The 24,779-nt window shown below is 44.6% G+C and overlaps 1 protein-coding gene across 1 annotated transcript in view; it reads left to right on the top strand.

Moving 5' to 3' along the window:
• Window positions 1-23,854, top strand: part of AGBL1 (AGBL carboxypeptidase 1) — a 477,711-nt gene extending 453,857 nt beyond the window's left edge. The window contains exon 23 of the mRNA XM_075897043.2: window positions 23,347-23,854. Within this exon, the coding sequence (XP_075753158.2) occupies window positions 23,347-23,653 (307 nt within the window). The 3' untranslated portion in view covers window positions 23,654-23,854. The remainder of the gene's footprint in view (window positions 1-23,346) is intronic.
• Window positions 23,855-24,779: the final 925 nt, after the last annotated feature.

The raw sequence follows: 24,779 nt of genomic DNA, 5'->3' as shown, positions 1-24,779 counted from the left end.
TCAAAGTAACTCTTCTGTCCTCTTTTTGAGAGCCATTCTGAAGGGCATGAGTGAGACTCCATAGTAGGGCTGCCTGGGAGATGCATTGAACCAACATCTTTCTCATGTGCCTTTGCTTGCCCTCCTGCCAGCAGTGGTATTTTTCTGTACAGGTTGTACCTCCAAAATCCAGCACTCTCTGGTCTGGCAACATCCCTGGTCTGGCAGGACCATGGATGCTCCTGGACTATAGAGCCTGGAACCTATGGGCAGGAGGGCCAGTCAGGCTGGGTATCAGGGACAGCAGCCCAGCTGGGGGTAGCATGGGACTGGGGCTGGAGCCCAGTAGCCTCCAGCAGCCCCCCAGGAGTGTGGGGTTGAGGCTGGAGCCCTGTAGGAACATGGAATCAGAATCTCCTGGCTGTGTGGGCTTGAGGCTGGGGCTGCACGGGGCTAGGGTGAGAGCCCTGCTGCTTCCCCCTTCTGCTCGGGACTGGGGCTGGGGCTACATAGGGGCTGGGGTTGGAGCCCTCCAGCTTCCCTTGACTGTGTGGGGCCGAGGCTGGCTGTGGGGAGCTAGAGCCCTACAGCAGGAGCTGGAGCTTGGGCCACCCACAGAGCCAGCAGTATCTGTGCAAGCAACCCAGCCAGGTTGCGGGGAGAGGGCAAGGCAGGGTTGCCTTCTGCGGCAGCCTGTCAGCAGGAGGTGACAGGCTTGGGGGCTGGTGGTAGGAGAACTCCTCTGATCCTGCAAATTCTCTCGTTCAGGACCAGTTAGGTCCCAACAATGCTGGACCAGGGAGGTCCAACCTATATTGCAACAGTAAAATCGCGAGCAAAGCAAAATGCTTTGCTTCACTGATACCGCTCTGCAGGCAGTTTCCATCAGTGGAATCCAGGCAGGCACTCAAGCCCAAATATCTATACACTGCTTTGAGATGCTGGCATGTAAGGCACCATAGATATGCTGCTGCTGCTGCTGATTGATTGATGATGATGCAACACTCCTTATTGTCTGATCAAGGGTTCAGAGTAAGAGTGTCAGACCATGTGTCCTCCCCAATTTCATCCCAGGCAATTACATTCTGCTTCCCTTACATCCCCCTGGCTGTTACATTTGGATATGGACATTTTACCTTCCTGTCCTAACCTGTTATATACTGTTGCAATGACTTTCAAAGAGCTGCTGCATCCTATCATAGACAAAGCTACAAATTCATTGGCGGGTGGACCCTCAAATGGCATAAATCAATGTGGCTCTATTAACTTCAGGAGAGCATCTTCAATTTGATACCAGCTAAGGATCAGTCCCACAGGTTATAAAACACTTTGGAATTCCTCAAACTGCAAGGGTCTGCTGTACAATAAATTTATTATTATATTGTATATAAAAGTGCTTTTGGGAATCCAGAAGGAATTTGCTTGTAGGGAGGTAATGGGCTATGACAGCCCTAATAAAACTGCCCGGTAATATCATCTTTGATTCCTTGCAGGATAAAACATCATCCTCTCTGTCCCTTCTGTGTGCACAACACTTCATATATATGAAGTATGTTACTTTTTCATGTAGACTGATATCTGGTCTGATCGGATCTGATCTTAGTGGATTTTGCTAGCCTGCTGCTGGAGAGATGTATGAACTTTTCAAACAAAGTTTAAGGCTTAAAGTAACATCTGAAATATAGATTTTAGAGATTGCTTTGGCAGTGTTTCTTGACAGGCTGCTTTTGGAGCTAAGCTGATTATCCATCTTGCCTCAGAGACGCTTTTTCTCCTTGATCCTGAACTGCCTGTATCACGTATTATTAAATCTGATATAGTCTATCTGCAGGTTGGCCATACAGAAAAGGGGAAAGTCCAGTTCAGGGCTCCCCATCACTACCAGAACAAACCCAGAATTGGTCTTCTCCCTGGGTGCATCTAGACCAGCAAGACTTGCCAGCTGTCTACACTGGCCGCTTGAATTTGCAAGAGCACTGACTTTGTAATGTACAAAATCAGTGCTTCTTGCGCAAATACTTTCATGCTCCCACTCGGGAAAAAGCCCTCTTGCGCAAGAATACTTGCGCAAGAGGGCCAGTGTAGACAGGGAAGAACTGTTTTGCGCAAAAAAGCTCCGATGGCTAAAATGGCAATCGTGGCTTTCTTGCACATAATCGCGTCGAGACTAGCCAAGGATGCTTTTGCGCAAAAGCACTTTTTGCGCAAAAGCATCCGTGCCAATCTAGATGCGCTTTTGCAGAAATACTTTTAATGGAAATACTTTTCCATTACAAGTATTTCCGCAAAATCATGCCAGTCTAGATGCAGCCCCTAGGAACAGCCATAGCTCTCCAATGGCTTCATGCTACATCCACAGGTGTGTCACCAAGACAAAAATGATACAGCTAAAAGAATCTCAAAAGAAAACCACATAGCAGTGATTTTATACTGAAAAGAAATAGCTCACATACTCCATCCTAGTGCATGAACTGCAGCAGTGCTTGTTTGTACTGATTGTCAGGAATGGGTGTAATCTTCACAACAGATATCTCTTCTCTAAGTGCGTGCATAAGTTCTAGCATTTATATTTGCATTCCAACTATTTGTGTTTGTATTTATGATTTTCCTGGGGTTTGTCAATGCTTGGGGGAACAATTTATGGGCCAGAATAATTCAAGATCTGCTCCCCTCCTAGTGTTTCAGCTCCTGGATGACAGAAACCACCATGAGAAGAGCAGATGTCACTTTATTTGGGTGCCATAAAAGGCTCCCTGAAGCAAAGGAAAGAAATGAAGATGTAGCAAAACATAAACATAAAAGCAATTGCCAAGAAATTCAGGTTTCTCCAAATGAGGAGGTATTGAGTTTTCACTGGCACTGAAATGCATAACTCCAAACTGTTAGAATCATAGAATCATAGGGTTGGAAGAGACCTCAGGAGGTCATCAAGTCCAACCCCCTGCCCAAAACAGGACAAACCCCGACTAAATCATTCCAGCCAGGGCTTTGTCAAGCTGGGACTTAAAAACCTCTAGGGATGGAGATTCCACACCCTCCCTAGGTAACTCATTCCAGTGCTTCACCACCCTCCTAGTATAATAGTTTTTCCTAATATCCAACCTAGAGCTCCCCAGCTGCAACTTGAGAGCATTGCTCATTGTTCTGTCATCTGTTACCACTGAGAACAGGCTCTCTCCATCCTCTTTGGAACCTCCCTTCAGGTAGCTAAAGGCTGCTGTCATATCCCCACTCACTTTTCTCTTCTGTAGACCAAATCCCTCAGCCTCTCCTAATAAGTCATGTGCTCCAGCCCGCTAATAATTTTCTTTGACCTCTGCTGGACTTTCTCCGATGCATCTGTAATGCAGGGCCCAGAATTGGACACAATATTCTAGATGTGGCCTCACCTTTTATTCGGCCTCACCAGTGCCGAATAAAAGGGAATAATCTCTTCTCTAAATCTCTTCCTAATGCAGGCTAATATGCCATTAGCCTTCTTGGCCACATTGTTGACTCATATCCAGCTTCTCATCAGCTGTAATCCCCAGGTCTTTTTTTGCCAGACTGCTACCTAGACAGTCAGTCCCCAGCTTATAACAGTGCTTGGGATTCTTCTATCCAACACCACTCTCTGTATTCCTAGTAACACCAAAATGGATCTCTAGTTTTGATACTATGGAACATTTACATACAGACCACTTAGTGAATTCAAATTCACAGGGCAAGCTGGCCACAGAGACTGGCATCTCACTACTCTTTTGGGCTATCTCAAACTGTTTCTTAAAACCAAAGGGGTTTTCTGTGGACTGAATGTTCTTCCCCTCACTTTATGCAGTCAGACATTTTCATCATTGTTGAGGATGAACCTGTGGAACTCCTTGCCAGAAGATGTTGTGAAGACAAGGCCTTTAGCAGGTTTAAAAAAAGAACTAGATAAATTCATGGAGGTTAGGTCCTTCAATGACTATTAGCCAGGATGGGTAGGAATGGCGTCCCAGGCCTCTGTCAGAGGCTGGAAATGGGTGATAGAAGAGGGATTACGTGATGATTCCCTGTTCTGTTTACTCCCTCTGGGGCATCTGGCATTGGCCACTGTTGGAAGACAGGATAGTGGGCTAGATGGACCTTTGATCCGACCCAGTATGGCCGTTCTTATGTTCTAATGCTTCAAAGGGATTACAGTATTTCCCTTTGAAGTACAACCCAGGAGAGGAAGGGAGGCTAATTCTCTTGAGTCTCTGAGCCCCTTTCTCTACCGTTTATACCAGTTGAGATTTCTGGGTGCCCATCACTTCTCACACTCAGATCCTACATTTCTGTCTCTGGCAAAGTCAAGGAAATTCCTCAGTTTCCCTAATGGAGCTGCATGTTTCCTTCATTCTGTACTAAACTGTCTCTTGGCTGATGGGACATTTTGTCCTCAGACCAGATTGAGGCTGGCCCGCAACTCACCTCCCATACCATGGCCCTGCAGTCTACATGGAGTGGTAGTGGCCGGTCTCCTTTCCTCCCCTGCATCCTTCCCAGAGGCACGAGGGCCCTCTTAACCCACAAGGAATGAGCACCAGGTGCTACCCCCTCTCATAAGGACCAGCAAGAGTGACAGTAGAAATTGTTTGGGGTATTTTTCCTCAGAGCCGCAAGGGTGGCAGCATACAGGGAACTCTGAGTATTTACCCCAGTAATTGGACTGTATCTCTTTAGGGAGAAAGCCTGGTCTATAGCCCTCCAAAGAGGTGTATGTCCTACCACACGCCTCTTTGGGGTGGTCTTGGCAAGGTTCTCAGAATAGTGGGTCATGGAGTTGCCACCCTTTTAAGATGCATGGGGCAGCGCACCGCTCTCATAGCTGTTGTTTCTGTCTGTCCACAGACTCATGCAGATGATTCTGCATTTGTTACACTCAGTCACCTTTTCAAGGTTTTATGTATACCTATGAGGGCGATGTTTTTATATAAAAAGGAAAGTGTAGATTCTTATGAGGTAACCAAATGACTTTTAGGCTACGTCTACACTACAAGCTTTCTCAGCAAAAATTATGCTAATGAGCAACTCATTTGCATAAATCAGTCTCATTTGTATATTTTCTGCCTATCCATTTTTGCTCTGGGGTTTTTGCACAAAAACAAGCTGTGTGGATGCGCAAACCCCCCTTTTCCGGAAGATCCTTATGTCCCAAAAAAGGAGGTATACCGATCTTCTTTAAAAAGGGGGGGTTGTGCAAAAAGAAAACATCCACTCTGCTTGTTTTTGTGCAAAAACCCCTAGCGCAAAAATGGATTGGCAGAAAATATACAAATGAGATCGCGACTCATGCAGACAAGTCCCTCATTAGCATATTTTTTTGCTGAGAAAACTCGTAGTGTACACGTAGCCTTAGAGCTATAGCCTCAGACATGGGGCTTTAGGGCCTCTGCCATATTCCTTTCCTACCTTCAATCACATTTGTATATATCGTTATGGCCCCATTGTGCCATGTGCTGTATTATACACACCTAGGAAGAGCTTGTTGCTGCCCCAAAGAACTTACAGTCTAAACAGAGAAGCCAGACAAAGGGTGGGAGACAATAAATATTCCCATGTTAATGGATAACTGAGGCCCGAACACATAGCGTCAGGTGATCTGCACACACTCAGGAACTAGACCACAATTTCTTGAATTCCTATTTAATGAATTAATCATGAGACTAACCTTTCTCTTGGTGCATAAATAGACACCTCTTTCCATCGAAATAATAATTCCTTAGTAAGAACTGGCCTCTCGGCACCTGTGTCTCTAAATCAGAGGGTGACAATAAATGCCTATGGTGGTTCTCTCCAGAATGATTGTTCACTGCTACATAAGCTGTGCTCTAATTAGCTCCATCTATCCAAGCACAGAGCCCATTTTGATTAAATGAATACTTTTCAAGTTCTCTGTCAATTTGTGTTGCCGCTGCATTAACTCAGTTTCCTTTTATTTGTGATTGTGTTAACATTCTTCCAACAAGATTTTAGTAAGTGTTTAGATTCCATTTTTATAGCAAGAATTAATGGTTTAATGTAATTGGAATTTTAAGTTATGACTGATACAGCCCCAATAAAGTGAAAATTCAAGAATAGTGTTTCTAAGATACACACTGAAATAAACCCATCTTTTTTCCCCCCAGGAATTGCCACTTTTTGCCGACGTGGCAATTTGCTGGCAAAAAATGGCAGTCTAGACAGGGATCGGTTGAAAAGGAAAGCCTTTTCCGACTGATCCCTTATGCCTCATGTAACGAGGTTTACAAGATCAGTCGGAAAATGCTTTTCTTGTCGACCGATCCCTGTCTAGACTGCCGCTTTTTGCCGGCAAATTGCCACATCAGCAAAAAGCGACAGTCATTTTTATTCTAATGAAGCGCGGGATATTTAAATCTCCACTTCATTAGCAATTTCGGTATGTCTAATTTACATCCCTCTGTAGTCTAGACATACCCTAACATTCTTTCCCACTTGCTGTAAACTTATTCCCAAGAATGACGAATTTCAATGCTGTATATAATCCAAAGTAAACAGTTTTTAAAACAATGATAACAAATTATATTTACTCAAAAAAGCCATAATGATAAAGTAGGAGATAGGGTGTATTTAACCCCTGTGCTAACCTTCTACATGGGGTGATTTTCATCCATTGTAATTAGTGACAGGCAAACATCAAAAGCTACTGAGAGCATATTGAGATATTTACCTAAAGTTTTTCTAAAACTGCCTAGAAATTGTATTAGAACAGGGTAGCTCATGGGATTTCTTGTATATTCTGGTTTTTTGGCAGGATCAGGCAAGGCAAGAAAATTGCCTTTTTTATAGCATTTCAGAAGATTTCCTGTGAACCAAGATGAAGTGCAGAGGCAAGCAAATCAACTGCACACAAACATCAAGTTAAGCAACTTCTTTGGTTCAGTTCCAATGTGGCAAAAAAATCAGGTTGAATCACTTGGAATGCATTGAGATTATGGGTGGCATTTCAGGTTTTATTTGCTTTAGATTTGGTTGATATCCTGAAAGAAAATTTAGGGTCAGATTGTGGGCAGAAGTTTCAGCCTGATCCATTTTTTTAACTAACAGGTTTTTTTATTCTTGAAAATTAAATATTTGCATCCTTAATTCTAAAGTTGTCTGTGATCACAGAGACTTCCTGCCTTTTCACCACCTTCTTGTTCTGAGTGCAAGGCACATTTCTTTGATCTTGTGTTCATTAACATAGCATGCAACATGTGTGTGTGTGTGTGTGTGTGTGTGTGTGTGTGTGTGTGTGTGTAAATTGCTCCATTGTATGCACTTCTTACCGCTGGGAGAAAATGTGAGAAGAAAAAACATGACAGATGTTAGTTATGTTGTTTAATGCATTGCTGGGCAATACTCAGGCACTACAATGATGAGCACAATATAAGAACCTGTAGAGAACAGAATAAAATAGAATGTCTTCTCGGACGACATTTCTGGCAGCTTTGTTGTTTATTCATCCTGAGAACACTGTGGAAACATGAGGCCTTTTAAGAGGAAATGTGGTTATCACATAAAAGATTCTCTCAAAGAGAGAAACTAGTATCCATAGAGCTGCTTTCTTAACTTTAAGGATCTGATTTTGAAAGGGGCCTCAAAGCAGCTTCCCATTTGTTCTGCATCTGTAATTCAAGTATTTGTAGTGCAAATATTTGTAGGTACAATGGATGTATTTTACCTTAGCTGCTAGTGCAATCTTATAGTGAGACATCTGCATGGCATCAGTTTCATCAGTAAATATTTGCATATGCAGTTATTTGCTCCTACATAAGAACGGCCGTACTGGGTCAGACCAAAGATCCATCTAACCCAGTATCCTGTCTACCGACAGTGGCCAGCACCAGGTGCCCCAGAGAGGGTGGACCAAAGACAATGATCAAGCGATTTGTCTCCTGCCATCCCTCTCCAGCCTCTGACAGACAGAGGCCAAGGACACCATTTTATCCCCTGGCTAATAGCCTTTTATGGACCTAACCTCCATGAAATTATCCAGCTTCTCTTTAAACTCTATTATAGTCCTAACCTTCACAGCCTCCTCTGGCAAGGAGTTCCACAGGTTGACTACACGCTGTGTGAAGAAGAACTTTCTTTTATAAATTTTAAACCTGCTCCCCATTAATTTCATTTGGTGTCCTCTAGTTCTTCTATTTAGGGAACTAATAAATAACTTTTCTTTTTCGGCCCTCTCCACACCACTCATGATTTTATATACCTCTATCATATCCCCCCTCAGTCTTCTCTTTTCTAAACTGAAAAGTCCCAGTCACTTTAACCTCTCCTCATATGGGACCTGTTTCAAACCCCTAATCATTTTAGTTGCCCTCCTACAAAACTCTGGGCATAAAATAGGGATGCAGCTTCTAAAATTCAGTCCATAAATGTCTTCTCCATCCTAAAACACTTTGCATTCAAAACCCCAAAAAGCCTTTAAGCCACTCAGAGAGATATGAGATCTGTGGGTAGAATTTTGAAATTAAATATATCAGGCCAAATCTTAGAGAAGGTGATGACAATGAAACCACATGGATTTGCACCAGCTGAAGCTCTCTAGCTCAGAACAACTTGGATGATTTTCATTATTTATTCTAAAAAGCATGGAAGTGAAGCATCAAAGTAAAAATCCTCAAAGTTCTTATATCCTCCCTCCTCTACCCTCCCCTACCTTCACGGAGCCACTGATTCAATTACTAAACGCACCCATCAGCAATTATGAGAAATCTAATAATCTTACTATACCAGTCTGTTTGATTGATATGTGATATCAATAATATGATCATCATTTCTTAAATAATCTGTTTTGGAACTAGACATTGTAAAAAGTGTTGGATACAAGCTTCAAATCATATTTTCCATAGCCCTAGCATGATTCAATGGCTTAATGGTTTTCAATATTTTTAATAAAGACATTAAACTCAGATGGGTACTTGACTTCTCATGTTTTTGCAAGCAATTCGGTCCATACAAATTGGAAATGGCATTGGTTCAGAAAGCACAGCCTCAGAAAGACTACATCATAGCATATACATTTCTGATTTGCTGATGCCATGCTGTCACATGCTCCTTATTTACTCTCCCCTCGCCCCCCCATTATCCGAGTGCTGTCTTTAGTGATTATTTTTACTGAATATAGCAAGTTTGTAATGAGCCAGATTCTGATCCTATTGACTTCACTGGGGCTAACCATGGAATTAAGGTACTATTCAGCTGAGTGAAGGTATCAGAATCTCGCTCAGTGGCAGCAGAGTGGGTAAATTAAGCTTTTGTTAGTTCTCTCCAGAAGGGTTTGGGTATTCAGAGGGTATAGACATCTCATTCTGCACAATAGGCCAGCTCCTCAACTGGTGTAAACTTTATGGAGCATAGCTCCATTAACTTATATATTTAGATTTAGCACAATGTGATCTGAAAGGAACAAAATTCATTGCACCCTGGCAAGTGAGATCCATACTGCCTTCAGAATCCACTATTTAGCTTACACTGCCATACTGATAGAGATGCTGGTGCCATCAGTCAGGTGCACATTGCCAGGCTGACAAGTTTACCGTCAGGCAATGTTCCTTCTAATCTTTTCCATCCTTGTGTGGATTTTTCCATCCACGTGCAGAATAAATTTTATGTGCATCAAGACTCATGTGAATGTGCACCACCATTTAAAAAAAAGCATCTACCGGGGAGAGCTCTGCTAATCAGTGGAGTGGCACTGGAATCTCCTGAGTGGCTGCACAAGCACATAGCTTATAGGGGACACAGCCGTCATGTCCCCTGTGTTTCAAAGCTAACTCACCCAGCCCAGCCATCATGAGGTGGGAAGAGGATATCAAAGAGTGATGGCAGAGCAAAGCCTGAGTTCACATCACTATGCGAGACACACACATGATTCCTATAGCTACTTTAGTGTAGTCTTTCAGGTGTTTGTGCTGAAATGTAATGGGAGGGGAAAAAAGGGAAGCACGGAAAAGAGAGAAAGAAAATGACTTAGCTGTGGGGATCAGCACCAAGCCTCGTAGCTCTTTGTTTAGCGGCTGACTTGCATCTGCTCAGGTTGTTTGTTTTATTAATGTGCACTGGCCTAAAGCTATGAGAGTGATGTTAAAGATTCAGTGTTAGCACCACACTGACATAGAGATTTGTTTTCTGTGAGAAAGAAATTAACAGTCACACATAAGATTGAACCCAGAGCCCTTGGCTTTTCTGTCCTCCCAACTTAAGGATTGGCTCAGAGGCGCAGCAGGATACCTGTGGATTTATTGGTCTGTGCTATCAGCCTAGAACAGGGTGGAGAGCTTTGGCAGGCAGAAAGGTTGGCTAACATCAAGCCAGTGGCCTTCATCTGAATGAATAATTCGTCTTTCCCTCCTCCCCAGACCTGCACTTCAGAGAAGAGTTTCCGTAACCTTGGTGGCAGGCTCATGATTTAGGGAGCAGAGAGCTTCCTTCTTGTGCTCAAATCAATTAAGCATTGCTATGCTGGCAGTCACTTCCTGAACTGCTATTACATCTCACTGTTTTTGGCCTGATCTACATTAGGATCTTAGTCCGAAATTTGTAAGTGATGCATCAACACTACCAAGCTTGTTATTCTGGAATAAGGGGGCACGGAATTCAAACTCTGTAGTCCTGCTTTTCGTGAGGAAATAATGCTCTTCCTGAACTTGTAAGTCCAAAATAACATTAGTGTGGATGCTCCGGTGCTACTAACTTGAACTTATTGGCCTCCGGGAGGTCTCCTGCAGCTCTCCAGAATGCCTCCTGAGGCCCTGAGTCTGAGGTAGTGTGTCCACATTAATGGAACCTGCCTCAGACTACATTTGATTATTTCCCATAGTGAGAATATGGAACTTTGAATTTGTAAAATCGCGTGCTCAGAAGTCGAACTTAGTAAACTTGGACTAATCTTCTCGTGTAGACATGGCCTTTGTGTTTGACATTTATCTTGGTAAATGTGCAGAGGCAGGGAATCTTCCAGTCAAAACACTAAAGTATCATTCCTCTGTGCAAAAATACCTGTACACTGGATGCCTTCCACCTGTCTCCTTGTTTGAGAGTTTAAGATCATGGGTATGAGTAAAAGTTACAAGTAGGATGGGTTAATAGGATAGGAAAGGGAAGGGAAATTACACACACCTTCAACCTTTTCCCTGCCAAACAACATCAGAATCCTGACTCTGAACTTTTTTTCTATTCACAAATGTGCATTTAACTTTTTTTTCTTTCTTTCACATTTTTGCTGCACTGCCTGAACTTTCTGGGTCCATCCAGGACAGGAACTGTGCTGGAAAAACTCATGGGAAAAGCTATCATTGGGAGACTTCATTTCTATATTTGCAAACCCAGTGGCTTGGAGAAATACCAGAACTGTCAGGCACCTATCCTCTGAACCATGAGAGGAATTTTCCATTATCCCCTTACCAATTCACTTCCCTCTCTCCTCCATTGCCACTACGTCTAAATTATCTGTCCTAAGGGAGTGAGAAGGGGGAATGTTATGCAGATTTGAACATTTTCTTTTCCTTAATGATTTAGGTGGGTGTTACAATCCCGCTGCTAACTTCTTGGGTCATCACGTAGTGTAATAAATATATTAGAAAAATAATAAATTAATTATTTTAAATCACCCTTAATATCCTTTTCTGTTTTCCTCCCTGTCCAGAATGTAGCTGTAATCCTACTGCCAGAGGATTCTAACAACACTGTAGTAGTACATAAGAGTGTTGCTCAAGTCACTGGAACCTCTGAGTTGAATTTATATATACCTTTGGGTGGGGCAAGACTTTATTTAATACTAGGGGGTGAGGCCTATTGTTGACCAGACAAAGTAATTTTGCGTAGATTACACTTATAGGAAAGTTCAATAAATTAATAAAAAAATATATTACATGTATTTAATGTGCTTGCAAAAGGGAAGTAAAAGAACAGTTTTAAATTTGTAGGATTTCAACTTCAAACATTACTCATTTTATTGAATAATTACCATACACTGTAAATTTGAATCAAACTCGTAAAGCTTCCATTACTCTTTCCGTAACTAATTTGAATTATTTTGTGATTTGTAACAGTAAAAATTTTCTTTGCACTAAAATGACAGTTGAATAGGTGACTTGGTTGTAATTTTGTTAGCAAATATTTTTATGGACTCTAATCATAATAGTCATGACTTAATGATTATGGAAAAACACAAATAATTATTTAAATATTTCACCTAGCATATTCTGGTGTAAGAAGTATGGCATTCAGCTTGTTTATGCAAAATTTGGTATCTGTAGGTAATCATGAATTATGACTTTATTTTGCACAAACAAGTCAACAAACAAACTCTTCAAAATATGTAGTAGATTATGTACAGTTTAAAAATAGTCATCCCCCCTCATCTTTTTTTCTTACCCTTCAGCATTTAGTGCCTCACTAGTGTAGCTATTATCTTCTTCTGTGTCAACTGATTCTGTGCTGGCCTATATCTTTCATTCCCTGTGTGAATTTTCATCCCAATTCATCTTCATTCTCATTCCCCTTTTGACTTTCAAGCTATTTAACATCCCAAAGTGGATGTAATGAAATTGGAGACTCTACGTTCCTGCTGCCTCAATAACAGTGACCGGCCAAGTGCCCACTCATAAGAAGGATAGAAACAGGCCATTTTTAGAAGACGGGCACAAGTGTTTACACGTGGTAATACAACGCTTCCCACACTTTCATGAGCATCAGGGACAGTGTAGGCTAGGAGTCTTCATGCTATCCCTGAAGTCACAGTGTCCCTCGTCTGAACAATCCTGTCTCCCCTCTAAACAGTGAACCCTAACATGTTCCACACTGATCTAACCACTGAACCATGCTTCCATTTTTAATCTTGCTAAATCAATTACAAACATTACAGGCTGCAATTACCTTGGGAACGCCTGAAAAACTAATTAGTACAAGTCCTAACGATGAATTACACCTTTCCGTTGGCTTTCTGTGGCAGAAAATCTGTGCTCAGGCCTAGCAAATAGACTATTGAGGCAGCTCTGAATTACGTTCCCAGGCCACAGTGTGCTTGCAAAGGATGGGCTGCACTGGGCTGAAAGCCAGAGCACCTGGCTTGCCCGGGGCTCAGCTCAGCATTTTAAGTAGGTGTTGTAAGATGTAAAAAGCCCTGGAAAAGTGTCCCACTGGCATGAAGATCCAATGGGAACCAGCCGGAATCTATCATTTTCATCTACTCCATGGCAACAAAGTGGGCTCACTAGATGGGTCTCTCTGCTAGAGACAGCTTGTATTGCTGTCCAGCTGACACTGTCATTCAGTGATGTGAGGATTTAAACAGTCCTCTGTGGAAAGATGGATGGAGCAGCCGGACCCACAGCTGTGGGAATCAGAGAAATTGAAGGGAAGGAATGGGATGAGCTTAAAAATGAACTCCATAGTTGACACTGAACATATGAGACTGATAGTCAATCCCCAAAGGGTAGAGTTGATTTAGAAACTGTCAGAGTCTAATTCTGGCATTGTATTTCTTCGGGAGAGTACGGCATTTAGTTAAACACACTGTTGGATGCAAGCGTGCCCCTTTACACCCTAACATAAACTACATGAAAATGTTAGAAGAGCCATTTTCTGCTCTTGGATAGCCACACTCATGTCTGAAGAATAATTATATTAGATGTAGGTTTCATCTATGTCTGATATATATTGTGTCCTGGATGTGCAGGCTCCTTACAGAACAGATAATGGCTTTGTCCTGCCATGAGATGCTTGTAGTATCCGTCAGGAGTGGAACAAATGACCCCAGAAGGAAAGTTTGGAGGAATAGGGAGGATGAGGGCAAAGGCTGAGTGATCACAGAGAAGCTATTGCATTCATCTTGAAGAGTGCAGAAATTATATGTTGTTTGGCACTTCCCCACAGGGAACTATTAATCTGAGCAGGGAAGCTGACAGATTCACCGGACCACTGGGAAAGGGGTATGTGTGGGGCGGAGGGAGGTTGGCTCCATGTTCCTGGTAGGAGTGTGGCCTCAGGAAGAAGGAGTAGGCACCCAGCCCTGTGTTACCCAGAGCACCTGCTCCCCACCCCCAGCCCGTAGAGCTGCCTGGTGCTATGCCACCCCCCTGCCCATAGAGTTGCTCAGAGTGCGCTGCACGGTGCTCTGGTGGCAATTTAAAGGGCCCAGATCTCCTGGCTGCTTCTGCAGTAGTGGCATCGGCAGCCAGGAGCCCTGGGCCCTTTAGAATTGCCGGGTCCTGAGGTAGTTGCCCCCTTTCCTGCCCCTTTCTGCTGCCCCTTCCTTCTTGGCAGGCCTGAATGTAAGCAGCAGCAGCATGAATCCTACTCCTCCTAATAGTCTCCCTTCTTGGTCATGGTGGCTAGCCCTTATGGTTCATCTACTTCTTTGAAGTCAGTGGGGAAACTTCCATTTATTTCACTAGTCAGGCCTTACTGACGGATTGGGAAAAATGCTACTTTTGATTCACTAGAGTAATTTCCCTGAATGTCCTGTCAAAATCAGAGTCTGGTAGCAACCATAAATGAAAGTCACCAAATGCCTAGAAGGGACATCTGCCAAGGAGCCAGTTCTCTCAAGCAGCAGACAATAAACCATGCTTTGCTTTTGATCCAGTCAGTAAAATATGGATGACTGGATGACCTGCCAGAAAAGTAAAATGTGACTGAAACATCCCTAGAAATGCCCCGGGGAGCTCTCTTTTCTCCCTCTGCCTGCATGTATACATGCAGGTAAAGAGTAACTGTTTGCAGAGCATAGATCAGCTGTCACATCCTTCTACAATATGTGGCTGTATTTTATCAACAGGAACAAGTCATATTTTCTTTTGTGGAATTTGCAGGGCAGCAGACTTCTGAGGTTTGGTGCCCAGCTATGATGTAATGAGAAGAGCGGTTTTAAATGAAGAGTGGGAGGCAACTGCAAGAAATAATCTAGAGTAAAACCAAAAAGCCTGCGAGCATTGGTGTGATGGATAGCAGGAATGCTGGCCAGCATCCAGTGACTAAGGAGCTAAACTCAGGTAGCTAGCAAGGGTGTTGGCAGGGGGCAGGAAGAACCAATGGGGACATGGTGCTGAAATTTGAATTGTATAAGATACCTTGCCTGCTCTCTTTGTATGGAAGAATTAGGCCAGAGTTGAAAGACACGGAATGATTTAAACCCAGGAAGAACTACCATGCCTCCAAGGAATTTGGGGCATGTGACTGGACTGAACCAGGAAGGGATTGTGAGTAAATAAAGAGAAAAATGTGAATCTAGTCGTCATCAGGGTATTTTTTTTTAAATTTTGGATTGTTTGGTTTAAACTTCTCTGTGTGAATCCATGCCTTCCCTCCCCCATTCACCATTTAAGTTACTGCCCAAAGGACTGTGGTTCTTTGTGTTTTGATTTGTTCTTTCCCAGTTGCTCTGTAACATCTAGCAACCAAGTATGCTTTATCAAGTATATCTTTTGTTTTGTTTTAAAAATCTCTTTTTTAAGGTGATGATTCGATTCTTGCGTCCTGGAAAGTAACATGGGTCTATGTGTGTATTTGCCTGCCTGAGACTGGGCAGTTAACTACCAGAGATGTCAGCTTGTTTTTTTCTTTTCTTTTTTTCAAGCTCTTTGTGCCAAAAGAGTTTGGGGTACCTCTACCCCTGGGGGAGGAATTCAAGTGTTCCCCCCTGGTGTTTTTAAGAATAAATCAGTTGATGGTGACAGCTTTTGTTTTTTCTCAGAGCCAGGGTATCTGCGACTCTGGGAGTTTTTAGAAGCAGAGCCTAGATGTAAAGGTATTTAAGATCTTTGCGAACCCCCACCTTCTGTACTTGGAGTGCCAGAGTGGGGATCAGCCCTAACAGTTGGCTTGAAGGGAAGCAATGGCCTTTTTTCCTCCATCTTCTTCTTGTTAAGTCAGTGAACATGCAGAATTCTTTCACGCAACGTAAAAGCTCCCTTTTCACAGAAAATAAACAAACATGCACACATACAAAAGCAGAGCTAATTAAGATCAAGTCATATCTCAATAAATATGCAAATTAAAAATCAAAACAAAGAAATTCTATTTATCACATCATAAAGTTGCAAATTGCTGTTGAGGATCCTGCAGGCTGCAATAGATGAGGTGACAGGACTACTGGTTTTATATTAGTGGGCCAGCAACCACATGCGCGTGTTTTAATTCTAGTAGCTGCTGGGAACTCACTCACTGTAGTTATACCACCTTCCTCTGTATCGTGTCAGCATTCGGAGTTGTTAATAAATGATATTTGCTAATATCATGTCTTTGGCTTTCCCTTTTATTTACCTTCCGTAAGACGATATCATTACTCTTTTGTGTATCTGTCTCTCATCTCTTGCTTTTTCCAGTCCTAAAAACAAACAAACAAACAAACACGCCCAAAAAACCAAAGCCTGGGATGGGGAAAAAAACCAACAATGCTCTCTGCTCTAATATACATGCTGCCAGGGTCGTTCATTACCATGTTTCACTATTTGCATTCTCTCCTAAGGGAGTGGGCCTGTGTGATATGGAGAGCAGACATCTCCTGATGATTTTGGCAGCTTCATTAATAGGATTATAACTTTCTCCCCAGTATGCTACATGTTGTCATGTTGCCTTTTTTTAGGAGAATCTCTATCCTTCTTGTTTGAACTGACCCTTGTGCCTTGCTTTCTTGTATGGGTTTGAATTATTGGGATGAGAAATTCTGCATAGCAGAGAGATGTGAGGGGGAGTTTGGTGATTTGGGGACATTGATAATGTGGCCGACAGCAATTCAGTGCCAAAGTTACAGGTGTGATTATCACTTGCACTGGGAGTGATAAGGAGTTGATAGCATCTAACTGATATTTGGTAGCTCTTTATGTGAAATGAGCTGGTGGTATCAGTCCATTCCCTTGTGAGCATGTGCACAAATCACGATAGCTACTACCACTCTCATGCTAGTTGGCCAAGCAAATAAGCTAAGAACTGAATGACCAATGGAGATAGAACACTTCTCAGAGCCTCAGAGACTGACTAACTTGAACACGTCAGTGGCAATAGTGTGAGGGAGCTTTTACTGCAGCTAACTTTGCTTTCACTGCTGTGTGGATAGAGAAGGGAAATACTGTCTTCAGGGCTGTCAATCTGTCTCCTTTCACCTGCACTAAAATTTCCAGGAAATAAAGGCTGGAAGATGTACATTCTGAAGTAACCAAAACCAGTACCCATGGGTACTGCATCTGTTCCCATGCTACCTGGCTACCAACCTAAAGCAACTGCACTCATCTGGCTACGTCTGCACAGCAATGTTATTTTGGAATAACTCACATTATTCTGAAATAACATAGTGCACGTCTACACACAAGCAGTAATTTTGACATAATGTCAAAATAATGTTGTGCTGGAGGACTGCTTACTCTGACTCCTGTAACCCTCATTCTATGAGGAGTAAGGGAAGTTGGGGGAAGGGTGCTCTATCTCAGAACAACTGCTGTGTAGACAGCTACAAAAGATGAAATAAGCTATTTCAACGTAAGCTACACAAGGAGCATAGCTCAAGTTGCGTAGCTTATTTCGAATTTACCCCTAGTGTGTAGACTTGCAAATCTGAGAAAAATTATTCCAAATCAGTACTCATGTACCTGAATGAGCATTTGATCCTTTGTCTCCAAGCTCTGTTTCCTTTCTGACAAGTCACTGTGCCCTTATGCACTCGTTCTCAGTTGGTGCAACTAGCAAAACCTTCATTTGCCTGACTGATGGGAAAGGGCCTACGAAAAACACCATGGAAGATTATTCAGAAGCAGCAGCCACTTGGTGGCTTGGGCTGCAAGCAGCATATTTTACCAATTATCCCCCAAACTGCATTTCACATTTGTTCCTAGGTGCAAATCAAATCACTGATATGCTTCTCTAAGGCGTTGGATCAGCAATGGGCAACCAAGAATAACGGGTGAGCATGGCTCCCAGTCTGCCCCCCTCCACCATCTCTCCCACACTACAACAGTGGAATCCCACACTTCCTCCTCCTCCCTCCAAAAGTTTGAACAGACACAAACAGCTGATTTGCAGCATTCCAACTGTGGGAGAGAGGGAGAGGTGCAGGGATGTAGCGCAAATCAGTGGATTCACATACATCAAAAGTGCTGGGCAGGAGGGGCAATAGTAGGACGTGTGTGACTCCCAATGTCCCAGTGCACGAGAGACATGGGGAAAGGGGCAGATAGGGTATCTACAGGCCACAGGCTGAAGCCACAGTTTTCCCCCACTGCTGTGGATGCTTTGCTTTGATGTGAGAGATTGCTAGCTACTCATGTAGAGCCTGATAAAGCATGCTGCAGTCAAGGAGAGCTTTCCATTGACTTAAATGGGCTTTTGCTTATTTGAAGGGGACATAATATTGGATTTTGCATTAGGGAAACCATCTTCACTGTTGCTATTGGTTTGTATGTTTTATATACAGATAGTTTGAATAGTGCTCTTACCTCTTATTGGTGGCTGTTTTTAATAATCTGAAAAATGCATAAAACAATAAGAATATGTAAAAATAGATCACAGAATTGTTGGGGTGAAGTTGTTCTTGGATACACAGGTACTGTGGATAAGTCTGATTCTCTTCACTAGGGCTAAGTCTACACTGGCAGCTTCTTGCGCAAGAACAGCCATTCTTGTGCAAAAATTTGCCTTCTGTCTACACTGCACGAGCAAGAGCTCTTCCACAAGAAGGCAGTGTAGACAGGCAACATGAATTTCCTGCGCAAGAAGCCCCTATGATTAAAATGGCCATCAGAGCTTTCTTGTACAAGAGAGCGTCCACACTGCCATGGATGCTCTTGTGCAAAAGCACATCTCTTGCACAAAAGCACATGCCAGTGTAGATGCGCTCTTGTGGAAGACATTTTGCGCAAGAACTCTTCCGCAAAACAGTTCTTGCACAAGAAGCTTCCAGTGTAGATGTAGCTAGGGGTATGTCTACACTACATACCTGAGTTATGTCCACACTGCAATTGCATTCTTCTGAAAGTAAATTGAAAGAACAGAGAGGTTTTTCTAGCATTGGTAATCCTTTTTCTATGAGGAAGAAGCCTTTTTCCGAAAGAGCTCTTTCAGAAAAAGGCGTGTGTGGATGGAGAAGAGGGAGTTCTTTCAAAAGAAGAGGAAAGAGGAAGAAGCACAGGTGCCCTAGTGGCTACTCCGTCCATAGTAATCACAGCTTAAATGTGAGAGAGTGTCCATTCAGTGCGGAGGGTATCTTTCTAAAAAGCAGATCGCTTTTTCAATGCGCTTTCGTGTGAGGATGCTCTCTTTCGGAAGATTTTTTTTGGAAGATCCCTTCCGAAAAAAGGTTCTTCCGAAAGAAGCCTGCAGTCTAGATATAGCCTAGGACAGCGGTTCCCAACCTCCGGTCCACAGACCATCAGTGAGCCATGCACTGCTCCTTGCCGGACCATGGCACACTGCCTTGGACCTGCATGCTGGAGAAGTGTGCAGTGAGTAGCACAGCAGGCAGGTTGTTTGGGGGTCTGTACTAGGGATGTTAACTATCGGTTATTTTATTAGTCGAGTAGTCGATGGAACATCCATTGACTACTCGACTAGTCAATAGGCACTTCAGCATTCCTCCTTTGAAAAGTACAAGAGCCCCCCCGCTGGGACTGTTGTACATTTCAAAGGAGGAATGCAGAACTCTGCGAGCAGCCCGGGGCCAGTCGGAAGTCCTGCTGACTCCAGGCTGTAGGCGGCATGCCAGCTTTGAAATGTACAAGAGTCAACAGCAGGGGCTCCATGCTGTGCTGCATTTGAAATGCCATGCGGCGTCCGGGGTCAGCTGACTGCAGGTTCCGCGCAGCATTTCCCCACAATCCGGGGTCAGCTGATCCCGGGTTCTGCAGAAATGCCGCATGGAGCCCAGGATCAGCTGAGTCCCCAGCTGACCCCGGGCTCCGTGTGGCACTGCCTTTGAATGCCACTTCTGTGTTTGAAAGGGGCAGTGCAGCAAAGCTGAGCCTGATGCAGCACAGGCCTCTCTCGGGGATCCAGAACAGCAGCGCTATCCAGCCATAGAGCACATGCACGCAACAGGAAATCTGCCAGTCTTTGCTTCTTAGGGGCATTTCTAGGCCCCTAAGCTCAGGCATCTCTATGGCCTCATGTAGCTCATGCGGGGAGCTGTAAGGCAAGGGGGAGCGGTGGTGGTAGTAGCACCTCCACCTGCAGGGGAGGAGTGGGGGATGGGCGAGAGCACCAGCCCCATCAGTGATCCTGGTGAGCTTGGGCAGCCACGGCAACAAGCTGCTCTTCTACTTCCCCTTCCAGTGGGGCTCAGAGCACCTGGCCGCCCAGGCCAGTAAGTGGCAATGTGGGGCCACATGCCAGGTTCCACAGTTCTCTCTAAGCTACGTGCTTGTGCACACAAAGGAAACGTCTACCCCGCCCACCTCCTAGGCAGAGCTGCACAGTAGCTTGACGGGAGATATACTTGGGCTGCCAGGGCTGGAGGAACTGCATGGCTGGCTGGCGGGTGGGCGGCTGCTCTGCCCTGAGGAACCACATGGCGAGCAGGCGGGTGGCTGCTCCATCGGGCTGGGGCCGCAGGAACCATGGGGCAGGGGGGAGTAGGGGCAGTTACTCCGGCTGGCCTAGACCGGAGGAACCGTGTGGACAGAAGCGGGGGCAGCTACTCTGGCTAGCTGGGACTGGAAGAAACACATGGCTGGAGGGCAGGTGGCTGCTCCGGGCTGGAGGAACCGCATGGCGGGAGGGCGGTAAAATAACATGTGACAGCTTAAAATTAATTGCCACAATGAATATGCAAATATGCAAATTCATTATTTGCTGTAATGAATATGCAAATGTGTCTGCTGATCTGCCTAAAGTTTTTAATGAGTTCACCAGTCCACGGTATAAAAAAGGTTGGGAACCACTGCTCTAGAACACAGAATCACTTTGGTGGCCGCTATACTCCCTCACTAGGTGACTGAATTCCAGTGTATCCAAGAGACATACTGAAACTAGATAAATAACATCTTTAATCTTTTTTTTCTTTTTCCTTTTCTTTCTATTTCTTTATTTTAACCATCACAAAGAAGTAGCAGCATAGTTTAAAAATGAAAGGGTTTGATTTCCCCTGAGTATCACTCCTTTTTGAATATTGTCATGGTAGACTGGGTAATTTGTGCCATTCCTGTGCACTTCAAAAAAAATCAAAGTCCTCTGGCCGTCCTCCACGCAGAAAGCTGAGATGGTTTTTAAGTCGTGTGTTACAAAAAATGTTGTGGGTTTTCTTTTTCCATGTCACGTACACACTTTCACTTTTGAGCTCCTTTTGACCCAGATTTCAGGGAAGGTTGGAGGAAAGCCAGAAACTATAGAAGTGCATAGTTACACATATATTTATTTTTAAGATACACAGACCTATTAAGCATGCAGAGAATCCCTGTATGGCACAATGTTGAATTGAACCAAGCCAAAGATCAGCAGGGGAAGAAGGAGTGGGCACCTCTCGATAGTGTTTGTTTCTGTTTGCAAAGCAGCTCGTACACAGTAAAGATCTGGATGCTCGACGTGAGGAAAACCTTACATTGTTCTGGAGTGCAGAGCAGTGAGAAAAGAGATTGATACCCCAACAACGCTCTAAACCTTCAGCACGTTCTAAAACCTCAGATGTCAGAACTGATATGAGAAGGCTGAGAGCTGGAAAAGTATTGTGGTATCTGACATGCAAACGAGCAGAGCGCATATTAAAGCTATGTATTGTCCATCTGCCAAGCTATTCATTGCTCCCAACCTGGGACAGATTATGAACACTGACCTAGTGTGCAAGATTGTTATTCCTTTCCCAGTCTCCCAAAGCAATCCGCTCTCCTACCCTGAGTCAGATCGAAACCAATGACCTAGAAGTAAATGACTGTGTCCCAGTTCCCCTGATGCATCCATGTTCCTGACCTGGGCCAGATTGAAACTGCTGACCTAGAGATGAAGGACTGTATCCTGTTTTCTAGCCCCCACAAGCTATCCAGTCCTCTTTCCAGAACAAGGGCCAGATTGGATGAAATGGGAAAAGTGTCTTATCCCCTGAGCCATCTGTCTAGTGGTTATAATTCATTGAGAAATATTTAATGTGGGCATTTTTAATACAGAACATATTGAAATGAGCTTTGTGAATTCAAGTGGATGGATAGAACAGTCATGGCCATTCTTGAATGAACATTGCTAAATAAGCCTAAAGAGATCATGAAGGAGCCTCAGGTGGTGTGACACTTACTTTCAGAGAGCCAAAAGATGTAAATGACACCAGATTACATTGTGTGTGATTTCCCTTAGACTCCCAGCACAGTGATGGTTAACTGATGTGTGCACAGGAGGGGAAGCTCTCTGGTCCCTAAACCACCCAAGACTTGTGAATAAAAGTTCTGTTCCTTTCGAAACGACAGAGATTCAGGTGCTGTAACCCTCCTTGGTCTTGGCATAGCTGTGATCAATGCTCCTGGAGCCTTTACTTTCTGCTTCTCTTCTTGTACATAACACTCTGCCTTGACAGAGAGCAGCATGCAAAGTTGTCATCGCACATTAACCAACCTGGATTCATGAGGTCTCACATGAAATGGGGAACAAACAGGATGAGGATGAAGGTTCAGCCAAAAACTCCTTTTTAACTGTTTACCTGTCTCCTCTCCCTGTGTCTTGACATGGTTTACTTAACCGTGTAAGTGCCTCAAGGTGGGCACTATGTTGCCTGCTTGCAAAGCACCACTCGCATTAATGCTGTACAGGTTGAAACTTTCTAAACCGGGACTCTCTGTTCTGGCAGCATCTGTGCTCCAGCATGGATGTTGTAGGACCAGAGAGTCCCAGTGGAGGTCCAGCAGCAGGGAGCTCTGCAGGGTCGGCAGGGCAGCGGGCTGCCCACAGTGAGTGGCTGGTGGGGTCACTCAGTGCATGACAGCAGGGCTGGGAGACCTGTCATGTGACTGCCTGGTGGGGTTGGGAGCCACCACTGCAGCAGTGGCAGTGGCCCAGTGTGGCTAGTAGCTGTGGCACCTGGCTGCCCAGTGGGGCTCAGAGCTGCGGTATGCAGCTGCCTGGTGGGCCAGGAGCCCCAGCGTGTGGCCGCCCAGCGGAGCCAGGAGCTGCTGCAGCAGAAGCTGCCCAGCGGGGTCGGCAAAGCAGCGGCACTGGCAACAGGTAGGGAGCTGGTCCCTAGGGGCATGTAAATATCATTCTCTTCATTTTACAGATGGGAAAACAGGATAAAGAGGTGATATGACTTGCCTGATAGCATAGAGTGCCACATTGGCACAGTCAGGAATAAAACCCAGGCTCTGGACCATGCGCTGGTCTATGCTCTAACCACTAGCCACCACCACCTCACTTTGTTGACATTCTGTCTGTTGTATGGTTCCTTGGCAGGAGCAGCAGCACCAGCAGCCTGGAGACTGATGATGAACCTCCTTGTGCGGAAGATGTAGATTACCATACTGATAGCTGCTCTGACCAGGAGGCGGACTTCTCTGGGCTAGATGAAGAGATCCAGGAGATCTCCTTAAGGGCAGAAGGAGAGAGAGAAGAAGAAGGGGCCAGCGAGGGACAGACCTTCTGTTCCAGTGTTTTTGGAGGGTTTTACATTTCCAGCCACCAAGCAGCCAATAGCAAAGCTCTCCCTGTACCATCAACGCCACTTGGAGTGTTTGCCGGGTGTGAAAGCAGCCCTGCATGAACAGAGCTCTGACTTACCAAGCAATAAGCAAATGGATCACTGCTCCTCTTTAGCCATTTGCTAGCTTCAGCTTCATTCCCAAATGTGTTGCCCCAGTTTTGCATGGAAAACTGACTCCGTTTGTGTAATATATATATACTAGTAGAGGTGCCTGGCTTTGTGCGGGTCAGTAACTAAAAGAATAAATGAAAAATATACCTGCATTATTTTAATGATTGTATTTTTTTTTAAATGAAGGAAAATTAAGGCTGGAGTGAGAGCTTGGGAGAGAGGAGGGGCAGGGAGTAGGTGGCTTAGGGCAGAGGTTTGGGAGGTGTGGAGGGGGGCTTACAGCAGGGGGAGGGAAGTAGGAGGCTCAGAGCAGGGGGAGGAGATGCTGAAGTTAAGGCAGGTGGGAGGTGCAGGACTCAGGGCAGGGGGCTCAGGACAGGGGGCTGGGAGGTGGTGGAGTGTTTACCGGGGCTGCCCCTGACAGCAAGGATGGGTCTGCTTCAGCAGCGACTCCTCTCAGGGCTCATCTAGACTAGAGGGAAGGGTCGAAAGAAGATTACCCCCCCTTTGTCGAAAAGCTGCGTAAACCTTTTTTGAGGAAAAGCGGGTTTTCGATGAAGGGGACAGTTCGCCAAAAAATCTGCAACTTAATTACTTTCACTTTTGAAAGCTCCGCTTTTGAAAGTGCGATCGGAAGAAGATATGCAAATTCCCACAGAATTTGCATATCCTCTTTCGACCGTTCCGCGTAGTCTAGATACGCCCTCAAGGGGCCAGGCAGCGCTCCCCTGCCAGCAGGCACGCTCACTTGCCCTCCTCCATGGCCTGCAGGCTGTCTTAGGGGGGAGAGCAAAGCTCTGGGGGCTGCCCCTGAGCAGCTCTCCTGCAGGCTGTCTGGAGGTTCCCCCCTTCAGCTGCCCTCCCTCCTCCAGCAGGCCCTTCTTCCACCTGCAGGCTGTTGGGAGGTGAAGCTCCGTGGGCTTTTCTTCCTTCAGTTGTCCCCACTAGTCCCCTGTTATATCATTTGGCATTCCACGGTTTGGAAGGAAATACCTGGAAACACAGAAATCTTGAGCAGTTGCAAGTGTCCATTTATTCCATAACACAGAACTAACTAGAACCAGCCTAAAACAGC

The sequence above is a fragment of the Pelodiscus sinensis genome, chromosome 14 (genome assembly GCF_052426305.1).
Source record: "Pelodiscus sinensis isolate ZL-2025 chromosome 14, ASM5242630v1, whole genome shotgun sequence".
In the NCBI taxonomy this organism is placed as follows: domain Eukaryota; kingdom Metazoa; phylum Chordata; order Testudines; family Trionychidae; genus Pelodiscus; species Pelodiscus sinensis.
Note: the sequence above shows the minus strand (reverse complement) of the source record. Positions and strands in the feature narration are given on the sequence as shown.